Source organism: Parasteatoda tepidariorum, chromosome 5 (genome assembly GCF_043381705.1).
Source record: "Parasteatoda tepidariorum isolate YZ-2023 chromosome 5, CAS_Ptep_4.0, whole genome shotgun sequence".
Taxonomy (NCBI): Eukaryota; Metazoa; Arthropoda; class Arachnida; order Araneae; family Theridiidae; genus Parasteatoda; species Parasteatoda tepidariorum.
This window is the reverse complement of record NC_092208.1, coordinates 5,140,226-5,159,845: the sequence shown is the minus strand read 5'-3', so window position 1 is coordinate 5,159,845 and position 19,620 is coordinate 5,140,226. Positions and strand designations below refer to the sequence as shown.

Here is a 19,620-nt window from a genome sequence, read left to right as displayed (position 1 = left end):
ATATTTTGTTTGACAATTTCTGAATCAAGAACATCAAGTTCTGTTGCAGCAGTTTTCCTCAATTTAGATTTTCTTAATTTCAAATCATCTATCTTTTCTTTTATTCGTTTTCTAGAAATTTCAGCTTTTTATTCTCTTCGTTTTTCTTTTTTTTTGTTGCTTCTAATGCATGTCTCCATCTTGTTCTAGATCCTTTTACAGCATCTAGCATTTTTTCATTAATGTCTATGTTTTTTATTTCATTTATAAATGAAACATAATCATACACACGCCTTTGTGAAATAATAAAGTCTTCATTGAGGTTTTCAACCAATAAGCTTTTATTGATTGAAAATCCCCCCTTCGACTGTTGTGTTACCATGAGAGAGGATAAGAACAATTTTTATAACCTCCCACAAATTTTTTAAACTTTTTTTCTCCGTGCAAATATTTCGAAATTTTTTTTATCTAATCTCTGTTGCTGAAGATTAAACGCTAAGAAACTCTTTTGCTCTTCTTTTTTTTGGCAGCATCACAAAACAGTAAAAATTCCTTTTTTGCTTTTTCTGCTGTTGTTGTTCTGAATGTCTTAATACACTAAAAATATTTTTGATCTAATTGTAGGCAAAAGAGAGGGAAACAAATATATGACATTAATTAAACAATTCTTGTTTAAAATCAGAGTTAGCAATAAAATTGCCACTCATTAAAATATAAGTTTAAAACATGAGAAAAACAACCATTTTTTGTAGCGAAAAAATGGTATGTTTACAGTTTTGTAATTACGTTCAGATCAGTTTCATACGTCTATATTTATTTCATTATTTCATTAATTTTTTCTAGGCAAAGTCAATATGGAGTTTCTGTTTGCAAATAAACTGAAAAATCATGTGACTGTGCATGTCTTAATATAGTCATGTTAAAAACCATGAGAATACATTTAATGAACTGCAATAAAAAGTTTTAAAAATGTCGAAACACATATTTAGAATGTTACCGAGCACATTGAAAAGTGATTATTGAAATGAAAGATTTGAAACTTCCATTCATAGTATATTAAAAATTGATTCTAATCTAATGATTGATCTAATTGTAAAAAATAAAAAACAGGGACATATACACCACAATGAATAAATAATTCTGTTACAAATCTGAGTTTGCGACAAAACGGCAACTCACAAAAATATAATCAGTAAGAAAAAAACTATTTCTCACTAACAATCTTTTAAATGTTTTTCATTTCAGAATAACTTTTAAGATTTCAATTTCATATTTTTGTGTTAGCCTCAGTAGTTCATTAATTCTATTAAATTTTTTTTATTAAGGTTGCCACTCAAATCTGGAGGAAAAAATTACCTGCGTTTTTCCTGTAAACAATATAGTAAGAAGAAACACACAATTACAGTGTTCTTATGTGAGCTATATTGGGCTAACTATATTAGTTTTAATTACTGGAAAAACTTTGAAGAAAAAAAAGGAACAGCTGAACATACTTAAATAATGCTATAGTACAGTAATTTCCGGTAAATAGGCCGCACCGCCGTACTGGCCGCACCCGCAAAAAACATCGTTAAAAATTTCAATTTTCATCTTATAGGCCGCACCGTCGTAAAGGCCGCACTTTCGTTTTTTCGATCGATCATCGATTTTTATCAAATATCACATGTGTGAAAATACTCATAAAAAATAATAATCTTTAAAACATAAACTCTATACTTAGAAAAAAGTTATTGATAAATATTTTTTTTTATGTATACTCATTACATTATCATCATCATTTTTATGTATACTTATCTTAAAAAAAAAAAGAATTGAGAATGATCCTAAGTTAAGGATGTGTATGCGATAAAAAATAAACTAATCACAAAATAAATCAGCATTTATTTATTTATACTTTTCAAATATTTTTGAGCATATATCTATTCAAAACCATCGAAATCTGATTCTTCACTGCCAGATATTCAGCACTTAATCTGATCCCTTTTTCTTTTTTTTTTCTTAGAAGAAATTTTTATTAACAGGAGAAAAAAAAAATCAGTATAATTCTCTTTTTATTTGAATTTTATTCTGATGAAGTAACTTTATTTTATTCTTAAAAAAAAAACATGAAAACAAATCTGAGTCAAAGGAAACATCTGTTTCTAAAAGCAGTTTAAAATAAAGGGAAAAGTAAAAACATCTGCATTTCCAATGAACAAAATAAAGAAATGCAAGTTGGAAGAAACTGATAAATCAATCTTGACAGCTGTGGAAATGCTCTACTCATTTGTCCCCATTTTTTCCCCCTCCAGTTTGACCATAAATTAGCCACACCCTTTTGAAATTGAAACTACCAAGTGGGATACAAAATGAATTCTATCCCTTTTGAGGCTTCTTTTTATTCGATGTAAATCAATCTCTTTTGTTTTTTATTAGATATTAATTGCTATTTTTTTTTATTATTTGAAAGCTAGTTTTTATTTTTAAATTGTATTTAGTTGTTAGCTTGTTTTTTAATCATTAGTTGTTAGCTTATTAAAAATATATATTGTTATTTCTATAATATAGATAATTATTTTAATTAATGAAATTTCTTAAGATGGGACATTTTTAAATTCACCCCATCATAATCTACGATCAAAACTGAACTAAATTTATTGTAATTAATTAATTTTCGGAAATTAACAGTATAATTGAATTATCGTAATATATGGGCGCCATATTGGAATTTCCGAAAGCGATCCGAAATTCGGCAAATTCATTTAAAAAAATAAGAAAGAAAAACGTTACCAGAGTAAACATTACGAATTAGGTTCGTTATTTTGGAAAATTTTTGCTAAACATCTGATTTTGAATAAATCCACCATGATCAAAAAATTCTCACTTGTGGGATGGGATAAAAAAATTCTACATATAGGCCGCATCGGCGTACAGGCCGCGCATCGTGACAGCCCAACTTTTAAACACGTATAGGCCGCGGCCTATTTACCGGAAATTACTGTAAATGAAAATAGTTTAGTATAATATAGCATAGCAGCAATATCCTAAAATAACCCATAGCTCAAATATCCTTCAATATCCCCTGCGCTTTGAGAAGTCGCCATTTTCTAAAAGACTAAAATAACAAAATTCCCTGTATTTTTCTAGTTCATAAAGAAAAAAATAATAATTCCCTGTACTTTCCTTGTCAGTTTAGATGATTTTTAAATTCCCTGTATTTTCCAGGTTTTTCCTGTGGAGTGGCAAACCTGATTATGGAATTTTTTTCCTTTTAAGTTTATTTCTTTAGGTGGAGCATTTTTCTATAACAAAACTTAAAAAAGAAAAGTAGTTTTTACATATGAATAAGAACATAAAAAGGAGACCGATGAGAAGGACAAATAAATGCCTCGCTAATATGTTCAATGCCACACTTATTTTTAATGGCTTGTCCATCTGGTCAAAATGATTCTCAATATGTATTGCATTAATTTCTTCAAACCATTTCAGTAATGATAATATAAAAAATTAAAAATTTTATGTGTTTGTAATAATCTTGACTTTGCTGGTCACTGGTGACCACCGTGGAGCTACGAACAAACTCAGTGTCGGTCAGCGGTGGCATTTAACGTGTTAAGATTTTGATTAAGTAACAAAATTTAAAATTTAGATTACTGAAACTCCTAGAAAATTTTTTCAGAATATTAACTATTTATTTGTGGAAGTTAACAAATCAATGGTCAATAGATTCTCGGAATTCTGCGAATTATCGAAAGAATCACACGCAGTATTTATTTTTACAATTAAGTCAGATAGAATCGTTGCCTTAAAAAGTAAATACTCAAATGCACGATTCAAATCTTCCATATTGTTTTAAATATATAGAGAATTTAAAAAACCACATGAAAATCAATATCAGTAACTGCTAAAAATACAATAGAAACATGACATTCATTTACAATACTATCGGCGCAAATTAAATACTTCAAAAAGTGATTATCTAAATGCATGATTCAAATATTATGCATAAATTTCTGTAGAAAACAAAACTAAAATTTTTTACTTTTCAAAATAAAAATCTTTCTGCAAGAACTCTAACGTTCTGCAACACTGTCTCCATGTCGCTGCAATTCTGCCACGGGGCATATGCATTTTAAGATTTATGACTAATTCCACAACAAAATATTCAAATCATTTTACAATTTTAAAAAAATCACGACATCTTACTTTAACAGGCCCATCATTGTCGTCTGGTAGGTCTTCAGATTTCAGATGAGGTTCTAAAGAGCCAGCCAAGAAGTCTTTGACAAATGATTCAAAATTCTCAACACTAAAAAATCAATTAAGGTATTATATTTTATTTTATAACAGTCATTGATCAGATGACCCAATTTTTGGGTTTAGGTCTACTGATGTTCAACTCTGACATACAATACTACAAACTGAGCTTACAGTTACAAACAAATCTATTTTCATAGAGTATAAATACTCCAAACAACTCTTAGATAGTGTACAAGGCATTGCTAAAGAGCCAATTTTAGTACATATTTCAATTTCATTACATTAAATAATCATCAAAGTATATACAGTCAATAACTAGAGAATTCTTATTTTTAATGACTGAACAATTTGGAAAATTAGATAGGTTATATGGATTGAGACTAGTAAATATTAAAATAGTTTTGTCCCTTCAAAAAGTTAATAAGAAAATTTCCTGTATTATATTACATTTTATTATTTATAATATTTATTGTTAAGCAATTTAAGTGGACATTTTGTAAACTTCTAGTTCGTTGGAAAGAATTGGTTTCGTCCTAGCAAAATCCTGATATTTAAAATTTAATAAAATCTGTTTCAGAATGAGACACTCCTTTACACAAAAAATTAATTTTTAAAAAATTTAAGAAAAAGAGAAAATATCAAAGATAAAAAAAAAGTACTGCTATCTAGAGCAATAACGCAAGTGAATTTTAAAATTAAATATCATAACTATTTGAAAAAGATATTTATTAATACAGAGTTGGCAAGGTTTAGGACAGAATGGATTAATACAAGGTTTGTACCGTCTTGTCCAAAAACCCTTTATCTGACTCTTTTGCAAAACCCTTTTTATTCAAATTATGTCACAATTTTAAAAAAATTTTGTAAAAAATAAAAGGTTGATCTTTGAACAAGAAGCAGACAAGTTTTTGTTTTATTAAAAAAGGTTATTTTAAAACTGCATTTATTTATACTTATGCAAAAACATAATTTATCAGTATTAAAAAGGATATTTATTCATATTTAAGGGATAAGGTATTCACTTTTGTTGTTCAATAAATTATGGAGCTTCAAAAGTCAATATTTTATTATATTATATTATATTATATTATTTTATTATATTAAAATATTTTATTATATTATTTACCTTTAATAAGTTAAAGCAAATTTTATAAAAAGTATTAAATATTTATTTATATATATAATTATATGTGCAATGGTTACACATATAGAATTTTTACCATTTATAAATGTTCAAGGTTTTGGACACTTTAAGACAGTATTAGTCAGTTTCATGTCCAAAACCAATCGTCCAAAACTCCAACCCTGATCAAATACTTTAAGCTTATTGCTGTAAATCTGCAAACTACTTTGAATAAACAAGGTATCTGTAGTTACAACAAAAATGAAAATGCATATATTATCTTTAAGGTTCCAACTAAAGAATAACAAGAAATAGAACTGAATACTATTCTAAATACTGTTAATTTTTCCAGCCTAAATTTTTAACTTTAAAAAATTAAAATTTTACAAGATATCCTATCTTTTGAAAAAATTTCTTACTTCATGAAACAACTTAAATTTGGAAATGGCATAAAGTAATTATAAACCAAATTACCTAAATTCTTTCTTCATGTTGAATTTTTGATTGGCTTCATTTCTAGCAGCAATAACAGGTTTATCACCTTTAGCTGATAAACCATAATCTTCCACTTCAGCAGAAAACTTATCTTTGTTACTAACAGCAAAGTTGACTTGTCCTTTGTAGTTCTGAGCTACTTTCATGATGCGATTACGCCAATAATTGGTACCTGTAAAGATTTGTTCTCTTATTCAACTGTTTCTTTTTTTCTTCATATTTATGAAATGAGCTTATCTATACCCTCAAATTACTAAATACTTTAAACAGGGGTGACTGTGACACGAATGGAAAAACTTAAAATTTTATGTGCAAAAAAATCATTAATTTATATACCATACAAGTTTCAAATTTAACATTTTTTTAACTAACATTTATAAATAAATTACCTACTAATGAAAAATATCACACCTTTAAAGTAACTAGTTCAAGAAAAACTTACAAGAATAGAGCTGTTGGATTTCAAAATTGTGTGAATATAAATTGAGACATTGAATTCGGGGGTAGCAGCAAAGTTTTTTAAAATTTTAGGGTCATTTTAGGAACTTTTTTCAACAAATTTTAGGGGTAATATATGATTTTGCTAGGATAAAAACAGATCACACGGTANCTTTAAACAGGGGTGACTGACACGAATGGAAAAACTTCAAATTTTATGTGCAAAAAAATCAATATTAATTTATATACCATACAAGTTTCACATTTAAATTTTTTTTAACTAACATTTATAATTAAATTACCTACTAATGAAAAATATCACACCTTTAAAGTAACTAGTTCAAGAAAAAACTTACAAGAATAGAGCTGTTGAATTTCAAAATTGTGTGAATATAAATTGAGACATTGAATTTCAAAATCGTTGAATTTGAAATGTGATACTGGATTTTAAAAACTTGAGAAATGCTATATTTAATTTTTTATATCGTGTAAATACGAATCACAATGCAAAACTTTTAGAGCGTGTTCATACGAATTCTCAGGAGTAGTTTTCAAATCACATATAAACATGAAAATTAATCTTTGTTATACCACAAGAATTTGAATTGCGATGTTGGATTTTAAAAACTCACGAATACGCTACATTGGATTTTTAACTCGTACGTAAGCAAATCGCAAAATTAGTTTTTTTAATCATGTGAATAAGGTATCTTTGTGATAGTCCTGTCTGAGACAATCTTAAGATGTTAAAGTATGTAGGAAATTTAATGACTTAAATTTATTAATTAACAAAAGAAAGCAAGCTAAATATTAATGTACAAAAAGGAAATAAAAGCTAACAATTAAAATAAGCTATGAAATTAATAGATTAACAAAGAATAGCTATAAAAAAAAGCTAACAATTAATTAGCAAAATAAAAAAACAAGTTAACTACGAATCTAAAAAAAATAACAATTGATGTAAAAAAACTAACAATTATAACTATAAAAAAACAAGCTAACAATAACTAGCAAAAAAACTCAGACCGAATATAAATTAAATTATCAAAAATCATAAAGCTCAAATTTCATAAAAAGTATTATTAACTTCTAATTTTAAAATCATTAAAAGTGTGCAGCAGCAACAAAAAAGGTTGAGAATCACTTTCCAAAAGATGGGGGTATTGATTAAAAAATTATGCCTGTTTCATTTCAGACATGGCATAAGTAGAAATTCTGATTATATAACTCACTTTTATACAAGATAAATTAAAGTTACCTTTGACATTCTTTACATAATCTACATCATAATATGCCACAATTAAAGGAGCTTTGAAGTCACCATGGTTATCATGTGTTCGGTAACCAACAAGTCCATGGCTGGAAAGAAATACTCTATTAAAAACTATGTAATGAAAGATAATGAATTGTTATAGTTCGCAAAAAATTCTCCTTTGTATATGAAGATTTTTCTTATTTAAATAAGATTTCAATTTTTTTTTAAATCAGGGTTGCCACTTAAATATATTTTAATTTATAACAGGCATAGAACAGCTGACCCAATTTTGGGTTTACGACTACTAATGTTCAACTCTGTAGCCTAGTAATTTTGAACAATTCCAGAAGGCAACGAAGGTAATCCCAGAAGTATGATTTGTTATGGGAACATGGAGGACTTGGTGACCCGACAGATTTAACGTGCATTAGTCACCATTTACTACAAGGGGAGTCTTTGGCCGGCGGGGATCGAGCCATCGGACATGGGCCCAGTGCCCTACCAAAAAGGATATGCCGGCCCTGCAACTCAAATATAGAAAAGAAAAAATTCCCTGTAGATATTACACACAATATATTAAGAGGAAACACATCAACACTGTACTCTTACATGTGAGATGCATTTGGCTAACTATATTAGTTCTATTTAATTGCTGGAGAAATAAGAAACAGCTCAATATACTTTAAACAAATAATACTATACTAAATGAAATAGTTTATCATAGCTGAAATATCATTTTTATAAATCCCATAGCTTTGAGTGGTCACCATTTTTTAAAAGGGGAAAATAAGAAATAAAATTCCCTGTATTTCCCCAGTTTGTAAGGAAAAACTCAAATTTCCCAGTTATTTTAGGTGATTTTTATATTCCGTGTACTTTCTAGGTTTTCCCCATTCTTCCTGGAGTGGCAACCCTGCTTATATTCACCATCTAAATTATCTGATAATAGTACTTATTTAATTATCAATTAATCACTAAATAAATAAATTAAGGGTTACTCTTGTTTAAGCTAAGTATTCTAAAACTTTCCAGAGATTCAGCAATTAGATATAATACAATAAAGAGCAATTAGATATCTTCCCTGGATGCCCCCTGAAGGGGGCGGAGTTAAGCTTTGATACTATCAAAAGTAAATTAGTTTTAGATTGAAATACATTAAAAAAGTTACTGGTCCGTTTCTCTGGGCAAAAGTCTTTCAATAAAGGTAAACACTAACTACATATTTATTATGTTTTAAAATAATTAAAGATTTCACGAAATATAAATTTCATGATAATTGTTGCATAATATTTAGAACATAATGTACTAAATGTTTTACACAAAGGGAATTTCAGGAATTTTTAAAGTCATCAAAATAGAAAAACTACAATATTTTCCAGTTATGATTGACATTAAATATACTTGAAATGTTATGCATAATGTTAACTCATAATTTCCAATATAAAGAGGCATTTTGTAACCATATCATATTTTGTGATGTGTAAAAATACAGACTTTTGATTGGCTTAATTTGTCCAGCGTAATTACAAAAATTTAGCTGAATTCTGCCCTAGAAAGCCACGGATTCACGAAATTTGGATTTTTGTGTTCATACTATAGATGAATGAAAAAGCTAACATAAAACTGACAGATTTTTCACTGTACTGATATTTTATTCAAAAAAAAGTTCATTAAAGAGGGAAACTTAAAATAAACTATTAGATTTGGAGGCTCGCTCTGTTGTGGATTTGATTTAAACATGCCTACTTTGATGGATGGTACAAATTGAACAGTTGGCCAGCTATTTGTGACTGCAACATTGTTCTCCTCACACTGTTGCTGCTCAGTATCGATCACACACCACTGGAGCTTGTACACACTCTACTGGTAATGGCAAGACAGGAGTGACCGTGTACACAACTGTGAACTCAATATAACTCTCACGACCAGCACTCAAAATCCGGTGAACTTAATACATCCCTCCCGGTCTTTTGCATAAAGGCTAGTGATATCAATTCATCCAATTCCATCCCAGATAAAATTCTGGTGGGGGAGTAACTACCACTACAATAATTTAATCACTAGTAAAGGAGAAGTGTTAACTCTATAGACGTGTTGATAACTCCTTTCCCCACAGCGAGCAATGAGAGATAGTGGCTGACCCTCCGAGTGAATAAAAAAAATTATCAAAAACAATCTACTTACTAGCTAGATTTGACAAAGTCAACTATTTCTGTTTTGTCTGCAGATCCTGAGTACTTAACATCTTGTTCTTCAAATTTGCTGAAGTATTTCTTTGCACGATGTAAGACAATGTGACTGAAATAAAACGAGATTAGCTATGTTAATAACCAAGGAAAGGATTGTAACAAATCAGAAGTAACAAGTTAACAAGGAAATTAATTTAAGCAATGCACACAAAAAAACACAGAATTAAGAACTAAAATGAAAATCTCAAAGACAAATCTTTTCAAAATAAATGCAGCAGTACAATAAGGGATTTTCTAATTTACTGACTTTCCTTGTAAGTCCGAGATTTCCCCGTAAGTCAGAGTCATTGAGCCCAAATTAATTTAATTTTTGTTCAAATATAACCAGATATTTAAAGAAAAAAAATTTATACAGCAATTTATTTTAAATTAGCAGAAAGGAATGCAATTTTATAGAAACTTTCTCATTGCATACAATGGAAATTTAGTTTTATGTAGTCCATTACCTCGCTTCCTATGTCATTTATTACTGGTCGTGAAAATTGCCTATACTGATAATGTTAAACTATTCCGAATTTTTAGTTTACTTAAGTAAGAAAATTCCTCTTTATACATTTTTCTAACAGAGCAATCCTTTTTTTTCTTCTTACAAAGCCCACACAATCTTTGAGTTTTCTTTTTCTTCTAAATAAAACTGTAAGAGGGGATTTTTGCTGGAAAAACTGAGAAATAAAGAATAGTTCAACATACATAAAAAAAAAATACAGAAATATTATAGTATAGCTGAACTACCTTTGAATATCCATACCTGCCAACTTTGGAAAAATAGTAAGATTTTACCAACATTTTTTGGGCTACAATTAGTTTTGATACACAATGCGTAACCATTTAATTCAAAATCGAAAATAATATAAGCACTTACATTTAGCGAAGTAAAAAATATGTATATAAATCTTAATCTAAAGATTTTTTAAACCATTATTTATAATTACTTAAACTATAAACACTCAACATACTGNATACAATGGGATTATAGTTTTATGTAGTCCATTACCTCGCTTCCTATGTCATTTACTACTGGTCGTGAAAATTGCCTATACTGATAATGTTAAACTATCCCGAATTTTAAGTTTCCCTTTGTAAGAAAATTCCTCTTAATACATTTTTATAACAGACCAATATCCTTTTTTTTCTTCTTACAAAGCCCACACAATCTCTGAGTTTTCTTTTTCTTCTAAATAAAACTAAGAGGGGATTTTTGCTGGAAAAACTGAGAAATAAAGAATAGTTCAACCAGTGTTCTCACTACAGCGTGAGAATCTCGCATATTTTTTTCTTTTCTCGCATTAAAAAATGATTAACGCGAGAAGTTCTCGCACTCTATTAATGAATTTCAAAATTAGCGAATCTCGCGAATTTTGCAAAAAATTTTGTCTTCCGCTATTTTAAATGAAATCAGTTTCTTTTTTCTTCCTTGATCTTTCTTTATTTTCAACATCGGTCCTTGTTATCAAGCTTTCCTATTTACCAGTATTGTTGAGAACCAGTGTGAACAGCAGAACACAATGCCCCCCCCCCCGAAACCCTTTCAGAACACATTTCTCTGCAACCACGTGTTAACCGTAGGTAAGGTTTCTTCATGTAAGACGTTTAAATTTTTTGTGCTTGAATGTAAGATGGACAAATACCTTGTTAAGGCAATATTTTCTAGTCCGTAACGGACAAATCAAAATGAAATAAATGTCGGTAGGAACGGTCAAAAGAAGCAAATAGGAACATTCGGTAGGAACGGTAGTAACGGACAAATCAAAATGAAATAAATGTCGGTAGGAACGGTCAAAAGAAGCAAATAGGGACATTCAACGGATACAGATCAAATACTAGCATGAACATGAAAATAACTTCACTATTCCGTAACAGAAATAATTGAAAAGCCTATGCTGGCAGGTGAAGAGGATAGGAATGTGTGCACAATGCTACAAATTTTCTTAGTGGTTCCGAATAGTTCAGCATCTGTTGCACCCAAAACCGAATTAAGACAAAATATACTAATAGATTGACTGATAAGCATTTGAGCAACCTAATGAGAATAGCTGATGAAAAAGTAGATATAGAACATTTTCCATTTGATAATGCAGCAAAAATATTCAATGCTTTAAAAATTAGAAGATGTTAAAAATGAAATATTTTTTCTCCAAGTCTATTCGTGTTTTGTTCATTTTTAGAAATCTCACCAAACTTTTTGAAATCTCACCCAGTTTTTGAGAAAGGGTGAGAAATTCTCACCCACTTTTTTTCTGTAATGAAAACACTGGTTCAACATACATAAAAAATACAGAAATATTATAGTATAGCTGAACTACCTTTGAATATCCATACCTGACAACTTTGTTAAAATACTAAGATTTTACCAACATTTTTTGGGCTACAAGTAGTTTTGATACACAATGCGTAATCATTTAATTCAAAATCGAAAATAATATAAGCACTTACATTTAGTGAAGTAAAAAATATGTATATAAATCTTAATCTAAAGATTTTTTAAACCATTATTTATAATTACTTAAACTATAAACACTCAACATACTGCAGTACTGGCAATAGCACTGTCTGTTGAGGAATAGGAAAAGTATTTTTGCCATTAGCAGATNTAACAAAATTTTAATCAAACCAATTATTTCATTTTTATTACATTTTAAAAAAAGCAAAGTTAAATACTTTATTCTTAACAATTAATGCAACGACTAACTTTTTATCTAATCATCTATTTATAGCTTTTTATTCTTACCACAAAAATTTTTCAGTTACTAAATCTCAGTCTTTTTGGTGATTAGCTTTAGCCAAATTATTTTTCAAATTTAATATTGATTAAGGATTTTTGCTTTGTTTTTGGGTATTTTATCTTTTGAAAAATCACCAACCATGGACCTCTTCCCATCCTCCAAACTGTCTGTTGGGAACAATTCAATCACTTATTAATTTGGCTTTTGAAAAATTAAGTACTTTAAAATTAATATGATTGTTTATTATCGAATAGACATATACCAATAGTGACAGTGCAAAATTATCTTTCTTAAAAAAGAAAATCAATAAGTAAAAAAGGAATTTTATTGTAATGTAACTACTGATATAATTGTATTAATTAACAGTATTAATTAACAGCTAAAGGATCAGGCAATTTTTTCAATCCCTGGTCTTTTTATATACATATTTTCAGATTGTTAAGAACATCTATGAAACTAATCTGCATTCCATTTTTAATGATTTCATTGAAATTGAATTGTAAAATTAAGTGCAGAAATTAAGATTTGCAATTTTTTCATATATTTAAAAAAAAAAGAGAAAATTTAATATGAATGATTATTCAATATGAAAGTATAAAAAATGTATTACCGACAACAACTGTCTCTTCAGCTGTGAACTTTTCTAATTCTGCCAGTGTCTTCAGTTCTTTGGAACTTGGCCCAACCTGAGCCTTCATGTATTTAACAATACCATCTAAAACAAAAAATTCCTTTCTCATTGAAATAGCTCATAAACAATAAACACAGAAATTACATTAGTCTATTTCTAGACTAAAACAATCCTGACAAAACAAATTACCTGGGACACCCCTTCAAATTTTTTTTTTTTTTTTTTTGCTGTCATAGACTACAGGGTTGCCACAGAAAAAAATGAACAAAATAGTTCCTTTCAGTAGCCGAAAACTACGAAAATAGTTGCCTAAATAAGTACAAAAATTAATCAAAAATTTGACTAAATTTTTATTAAATGACATAATTGTCATAGACCATGATTTATTTAGGCAAGTTGGTCCAATATGATAATTTTTTATATCAACGTTAAGTGTTCTATTACTTAATTTTTATATCAAAAAAATTAGTAATTTGCAGAAAATTAAATAGTTTTTACATACTACACCAGCAATTATATTAACAAAAGAAATAAAATTTTATTTTGCTACTGTGGGAAAAAATTTATTTAGTTTGGCGCTCGCGATTTGCAAGAATTTGAGAGATTTACCAAGAACCACCAAATCCAGGTCAGTATATACACTTGCGGACCCACAACATAGAGATCAGCAAACGTGTAAAATGATTGGCACTTTACACTACAGACCTACGGTAAGCCGAAATGGGTCGTAGTTGAATGAATTGTGAAAATGTTTAATGAGTCAATGTGAAAAGCACGCTGTTTAAGCAATTCATGGCCATGTTAAAAATAAAAAACCTCATTTTGGAGAAGTGAAAATTATGCATTTTTAAAAAACATCCTTAAGGGCTTTAGAAAAATGAAAATAAGCACCCTAAACCACTTTTTACAAACTACACGGTATGAAGTAAAACTAATTTTTTCAAAATTCAATGAAGTTGATTTTTTCTTTTTTGAAAAAGGTAGAATTTTTTTTATTATATTGGGGGAAAAAACTTGCCAAAAGGAGAGAAAAAAACTCATCTGTTTCAATGACTCTTTTGGCAAAACCAGAATATAAAGATTTAAAATTTAATACAAACCAGCATCTCTTGGACCATTATATTCAGATGAAAATTCACCATTTCTGAAAATTTTCAGAGTTGGATAACCACTGACACCATATTTTGAACAAGTATCTTTTCCATTGTCAGATGTGCAATCCACCTAAAGAAATTGAAAAAGTTAAATATTTTATTATCAAACTGGAAAATAAAGAGAATGGTCAGATTCTCCATGGCAGAATTGTAGAGTCAAAGTACTTTTTAAGCACTCAAAAAATATTTTAAGCACTATATACATTAACAAAATTCAAAATTTTTTTCAAAGACTTAACATGAGCATGACAAAATAACTAGTTTTTGACAAAGAACTTTTTTTCTTGATTATATTAGCCACCATAAACAGATCTGAGAGATTTTGGGTTTGTTATCAGAGGGTAGAAAATGAAGGCTGAAATAGAGAATATCTTGCAAAATGCAGCAGAGTAGCAGATGAGAGTGCAGACCCACCAGAAATTACCTAAGTATACACACATGTGGACCTGTAAGTATTTCATCAAACATTTATGATTGGCACTTTCATACACCACAGATCGACAGTAAGTCAAAATGCATTGTGTTCAAAAGAATTGTGAAAACGTTGAATAGAACATGAAAGCCCCGCTTTTGCAGAATATGTGGCTAAATCTCATTTTCGAAAAAAGAAAATTGCACTTTTTAAAAACACCCAATAAAAAAGCACCTTTCAGGGCTCTTAAGAAACGAAAATAAGCCCTTTTTTAAAAACGCCATCAGAGGTCTGTCTAGGTTTTTCTGAAAGGTACCCATTTTGTGAAAATTTAGACATAATGTGTGAAAATAAAAAATTATATTAAAAAATCAACACAAAAATATGGATTTATCGTTTCTTACGGGATAAAAAAATAAAATTAAGAAAAATTATTTTTTGAAATTTTTCCTAAAGGAGAACTTGTGAAGGTACCGCTAAACGGTAGTAAATTTGGCCTGGACAGACCACTGGCTATGAACTATGACTCTCATATCTGGACATCCACTCTGGACACATTTCCACAATCAGAAAAAAAAATTCAGAATTTTTTTTTACATTTGAGACTTGTTAAAAAACTTTTTTTTAAAAAAGAACCTTAGATATTGATCATACTTTAGCAAGAGGAATAGGTGGATCAGCTTTCTTTAGTACTGTTGAAGCTTTTTCATATTCAGGAGCTAGTCTTTTACAATGGCCACACCTAAAAAAGTTTATATATAAGTTATGTTTTTTCAATATTATTTAATAATCAACATTTAAATTTCAAAATTGAAAATACATAGCTGAGTAATTAAATACCTTACAGTAATACGAACATTTGAAAAAAATTACAATGGAGAGAAACTTAAAACTAAAATTATATTATACATTAGTAAAAACTTTCTAAATTTTTATTAGTCTTGAGAAAGATGGGATTCTCTCCAAGATATCAGAAGGGACGATTTCCGTGACCTGCAGCTTAATAATCACCAAATCTTGGCAACTTCCGTGCCACGGCCTGCTAGAAACTAAAATAAAAACAATGCAAAAAGGAACCACCTTGCAACCTCCCAGCAAAATTTAAGTTTAAAATCCATTTGGCACCTTGGCAGGCACAACAGATCCCTATACAGAAATATTCTCGTAAGTATGAAATAAGTAGTTCAATTTTCAGATCTGCCAACATTGGAGAAATAAAATAAGGGAGATTTTACTAACACCACTTTTTAGGCTAGGAGTCAAGTTTAGATACATCATACTACATAATCATGTAAATCAAAAAGAGAAATTCAAAGTATAAGCACTTACATTTAGTGAGTAAAAAAATATGTACAAAAATCTTAATCTTAAGATTTTTTAAAACCATTATTTATAATTACTTTAACTATTTTATTTTATAACTCTCGTTAAACAGCAGACCCAATTTAGGGTCCACAACTACTAATGTTCAACTCCGCAGTCTTGTAATTTCGAACCCAATCCAGAAGACAAGGGAACTTCTAAGTATTAGGAGAACTTAGCCTTCATAGAGAACTTTTTGATGAAACTAACCAGCATTTGCGATACATTGAGAGGAAAACCACCTACGGTTAGCCGGACGGTAAGGGGATTAACCAAATATCTGTCTACCACTGAGAATATTTTACTTAAACACCATGGTTTGAGCGGCTGGAGGCCGAATTTGTATAGACCAGCCATCGCTGGGATTCGAACCAGATTCACTTCATTGGAAGGCAAATGCTCTATCCCCTGAGACACCACTCAATATATTGCAGTACTGACAACAGCACCATCTGTTAAGGAATAAGAGAAGTACTTTTGCCATCTGCGGATATTTTATCGAAAAATTTTCTCAGCAAATAGAGAAATTTGAGAATATATGGATAAACAGGAGATAGTCTTAAAATACAGGAGTCTGTTAGAAAAAATTTGAGACTTAGCAGGTATGAAATTTAAAACAGATAAAATTTAATATTAATTTTAGCATTAAAGGATTTTAAGTCTATGCAATTTAATTCCATATAAATGACTTGGCGTTATCCAGGGCTGTTTGTATCGCAGATTGGAATGGGGGAGATAAAAATGGCAATAAAATTAACTCCTTTCTTGCCTGTTTTTGCAAAAAACAAATGTTCATGAATGGCTTTTTGAGAATTATTTCCCTTCACAGGAAACAGTTTGGAAATATATTATAATTTTTTAATCAGACTTGGTACTTTAATTGTTCTCCCAAAGACAAGCCAGCCATATATGAAACTACCAGTGCTCATATAAAGGCTCAATTATAGAATGTCTTCATCTTCTTAAAGAACAAATTTTAAATTTAAAAGCACACTTACATTAAAAGGCAACAAATTCTTTAAAAAGAAAAGAAAAAGCAAATGAAAAATCTGTGGTTTTACATGTAGAAAATTTTGCAATTAAAATCCAAGCTACTCATTGGCCTCATCAGCAAGTGACAATTTCAGAGGTAATGTTTAGTAAGGACAAAAAGCCTGAATATACGTTTAAAAGTTACGAAATGGATCGCAGAAGCGTGGCTGTTTTTTCCTTCTTGTTATTGTTCTTCACTGCAGGGGTGATTGCGAGTTCAACTCAAAAATCCTGAAAATTTCTCGAGTAAAATAATTAATGACTCATTTAAAAAAATTAATGTCCTCATAATTTAAAATCTATATTTTCACAACAGAAAATTCTAAACAAATTATATGCAGCATACTCTAAATTAATAATTATGTCTGAGTTTACTTTTATCTCTAATCACATTTATTACTCTACCAAATAAAAAATACAGTCAAACCTCGCTATAGTGAACATTGTTTATAGTGAACTCCCGGATATAGTGAACGAAATGTTCGGTCCCGTGCCTTGCTATACACGTATAATGTTATTTATTGTGGATATAGTGAACTAAAAAAGTGAGGAAGTTGGATATAATGAACTTTTTTCTGTCTTCGACTGAATTTTTTCTTCATTTTTTAAAAATATATCTGAAATGTCTACTTCAAAATAAATGCTTATACTAATTTTTAAGACCATCCATAAGAGTGGAATGTAGCTATAAGCATTTTTTCTTGTTCGCTTCTTTTATCTCACTTTTCCATCCCTAAACAAAAACCAACTCAGGCAGATGTATGGATAAATTTTTCCCTGCATCAGCTAAAGATCACTAACTTTTTTTTGTATGCAAAACGAAGAGTAATAAAAATAAAAGCAAGTTAACACATTTTTTGTTACTACGTATTCTTTTTCAGTCATTTTTGCATTTCATTTTGTCGGTCATTTATTTAAATAATGTATAATAAAAAGGAGTTCGGAACCATTAGTTAAAATTGTTTACAGAACTGATATAGTGAACTCCCGGTTATAGTGAACAGAAATTTCGGTCCCTTGAAGGTTCACTATATTGGTATACTGAAGGTTGACTGTATTTACAAATGAAAGAGATGTAAAGCAAGTATAAATTCTAGTTCTAATATTTTTAAATAAAATATACAAGAAGTTTTACATATAAATGTGATCGATGATTTCGTTAAACTTCTGGACCTTGGATTTCCGGATTGCAGTTAGCGAAAAATCCGAAAATCCAGATATTTTCCAGAGCACAGTCCTCTCTGACTGTGCCAAGTTGATTCCATTTCCTCAATCAGAAAACACAATTTTTAGTGACAGAACTGTAAGTAAATTTAAACGAGAAATCTGTTTACCAATTTAACATTCATGTTGCAAAATATGGTGTAAGGATATAAAACATTTTAATTAAACGCGTACAACTGTGTAAACATTATAACAAGTAATTATAAAACATAATACAGTAGGGAACCGACTATTCGGAACGATCGGGTTCATCGCTATTCCGGATAACTGATTTTTCCGGTTTCCTGAATCGCTACAAAAAGCAGTTTTTTTATTTGTTAAACCCAAGTAAAAAAAACGATGAAGTAATACACTAATGATTATTTCCAAAATGATGGNTTATTTATAATTACTTTAACTATTTTATTTTATAACTCTCGTTAAACAGCAGACCCAATTTAGGGTCCACAACTACTGATGTTCAACTCCTTAGTCTTGTAATTTCGAACCCAATCCAGAAGACAAAGGAACTTCTAGGAGAACTTAGCCTTCATAGAGGACTTTTTGATGAAACTAACCAGCATTTGCAATACATGGAGAGGAAAACCACCTACGGTTAGCCGGACGATAATGGGACTAACCAATTATCTGTCTACCACTGAGAATATTTTACTTAAGCAACGTGGTCTGTGCGGCCAGAGGCAGAATTTGTATAGACCAGCCATCACTGGGATTCGAACCAGATTCGCTTCATTGGAAAGCAAATGCTCTATCCCCTGAGACACCACTCAATATACTGCAGTACTGACAATAGCACCATCTGTTAAGGAATAAGAGAAGTATTTTTGCCATCTGCGGATATTTTATCGAAAAATTTTCTTAACAAAGAGAAATTTGAGAATATATGGATAAACAGGAGATAGATTTAAAATACAGGTGTCTGTTAGAAAAAATTGGAGACTTAGCAGGTATGACATTTAAAACAGATAAAATTTAATATTAATTTTAGCATTAAAGAATTTTAAGTCCATGCAATTTAATTCCATATAAATGACTTCGCGTTATCCAGGGCTGTTTGTATCGCAGATTGGAATAGGGGGAGATAAAACTGGCAGTAAAATTAGTTCCTTTCTTGCCTGTTTTTGCAAAAAAAAAAATGCTCCTGAATGGCTTTTTGAGAATTATTATCCTTCATAGGAAACAGTTTTGCAAATACATTATAATTTTTTAATCAGACTTGGTACTTTAATTGTTCTCCCAAAGACAAGCCAGTCATATATGAAACTACCAGTGCTCAGATAAAGGCTCAATTATAGAATGTTTTC

At 29.6% G+C, this 19,620-nt stretch overlaps 1 protein-coding gene across 1 annotated transcript in view; it reads right to left on the bottom strand.

Annotated features, from left to right (window-relative positions):
- The window catches only part of LOC107447751 (disulfide-isomerase A3), a 34,387-nt gene that overhangs the window by 9,804 nt on the left and 4,963 nt on the right, over nt 1–19,620 (bottom strand). Inside the window, exons 2-8 of the mRNA XM_043048824.2 lie at nt 15,353–15,440; nt 14,233–14,356; nt 13,095–13,216; nt 9,714–9,847; nt 7,533–7,633; nt 5,816–6,008; nt 4,165–4,267 (exon numbers count right to left, since the gene is read on the bottom strand). Of these exons, the coding sequence (XP_042904758.1) occupies nt 4,165–4,267; nt 5,816–6,008; nt 7,533–7,633; nt 9,714–9,847; nt 13,095–13,216; nt 14,233–14,356; nt 15,353–15,440 (865 nt within the window). The remainder of the gene's footprint in view (nt 1–4,164; nt 4,268–5,815; nt 6,009–7,532; nt 7,634–9,713; nt 9,848–13,094; nt 13,217–14,232; nt 14,357–15,352; nt 15,441–19,620) is intronic.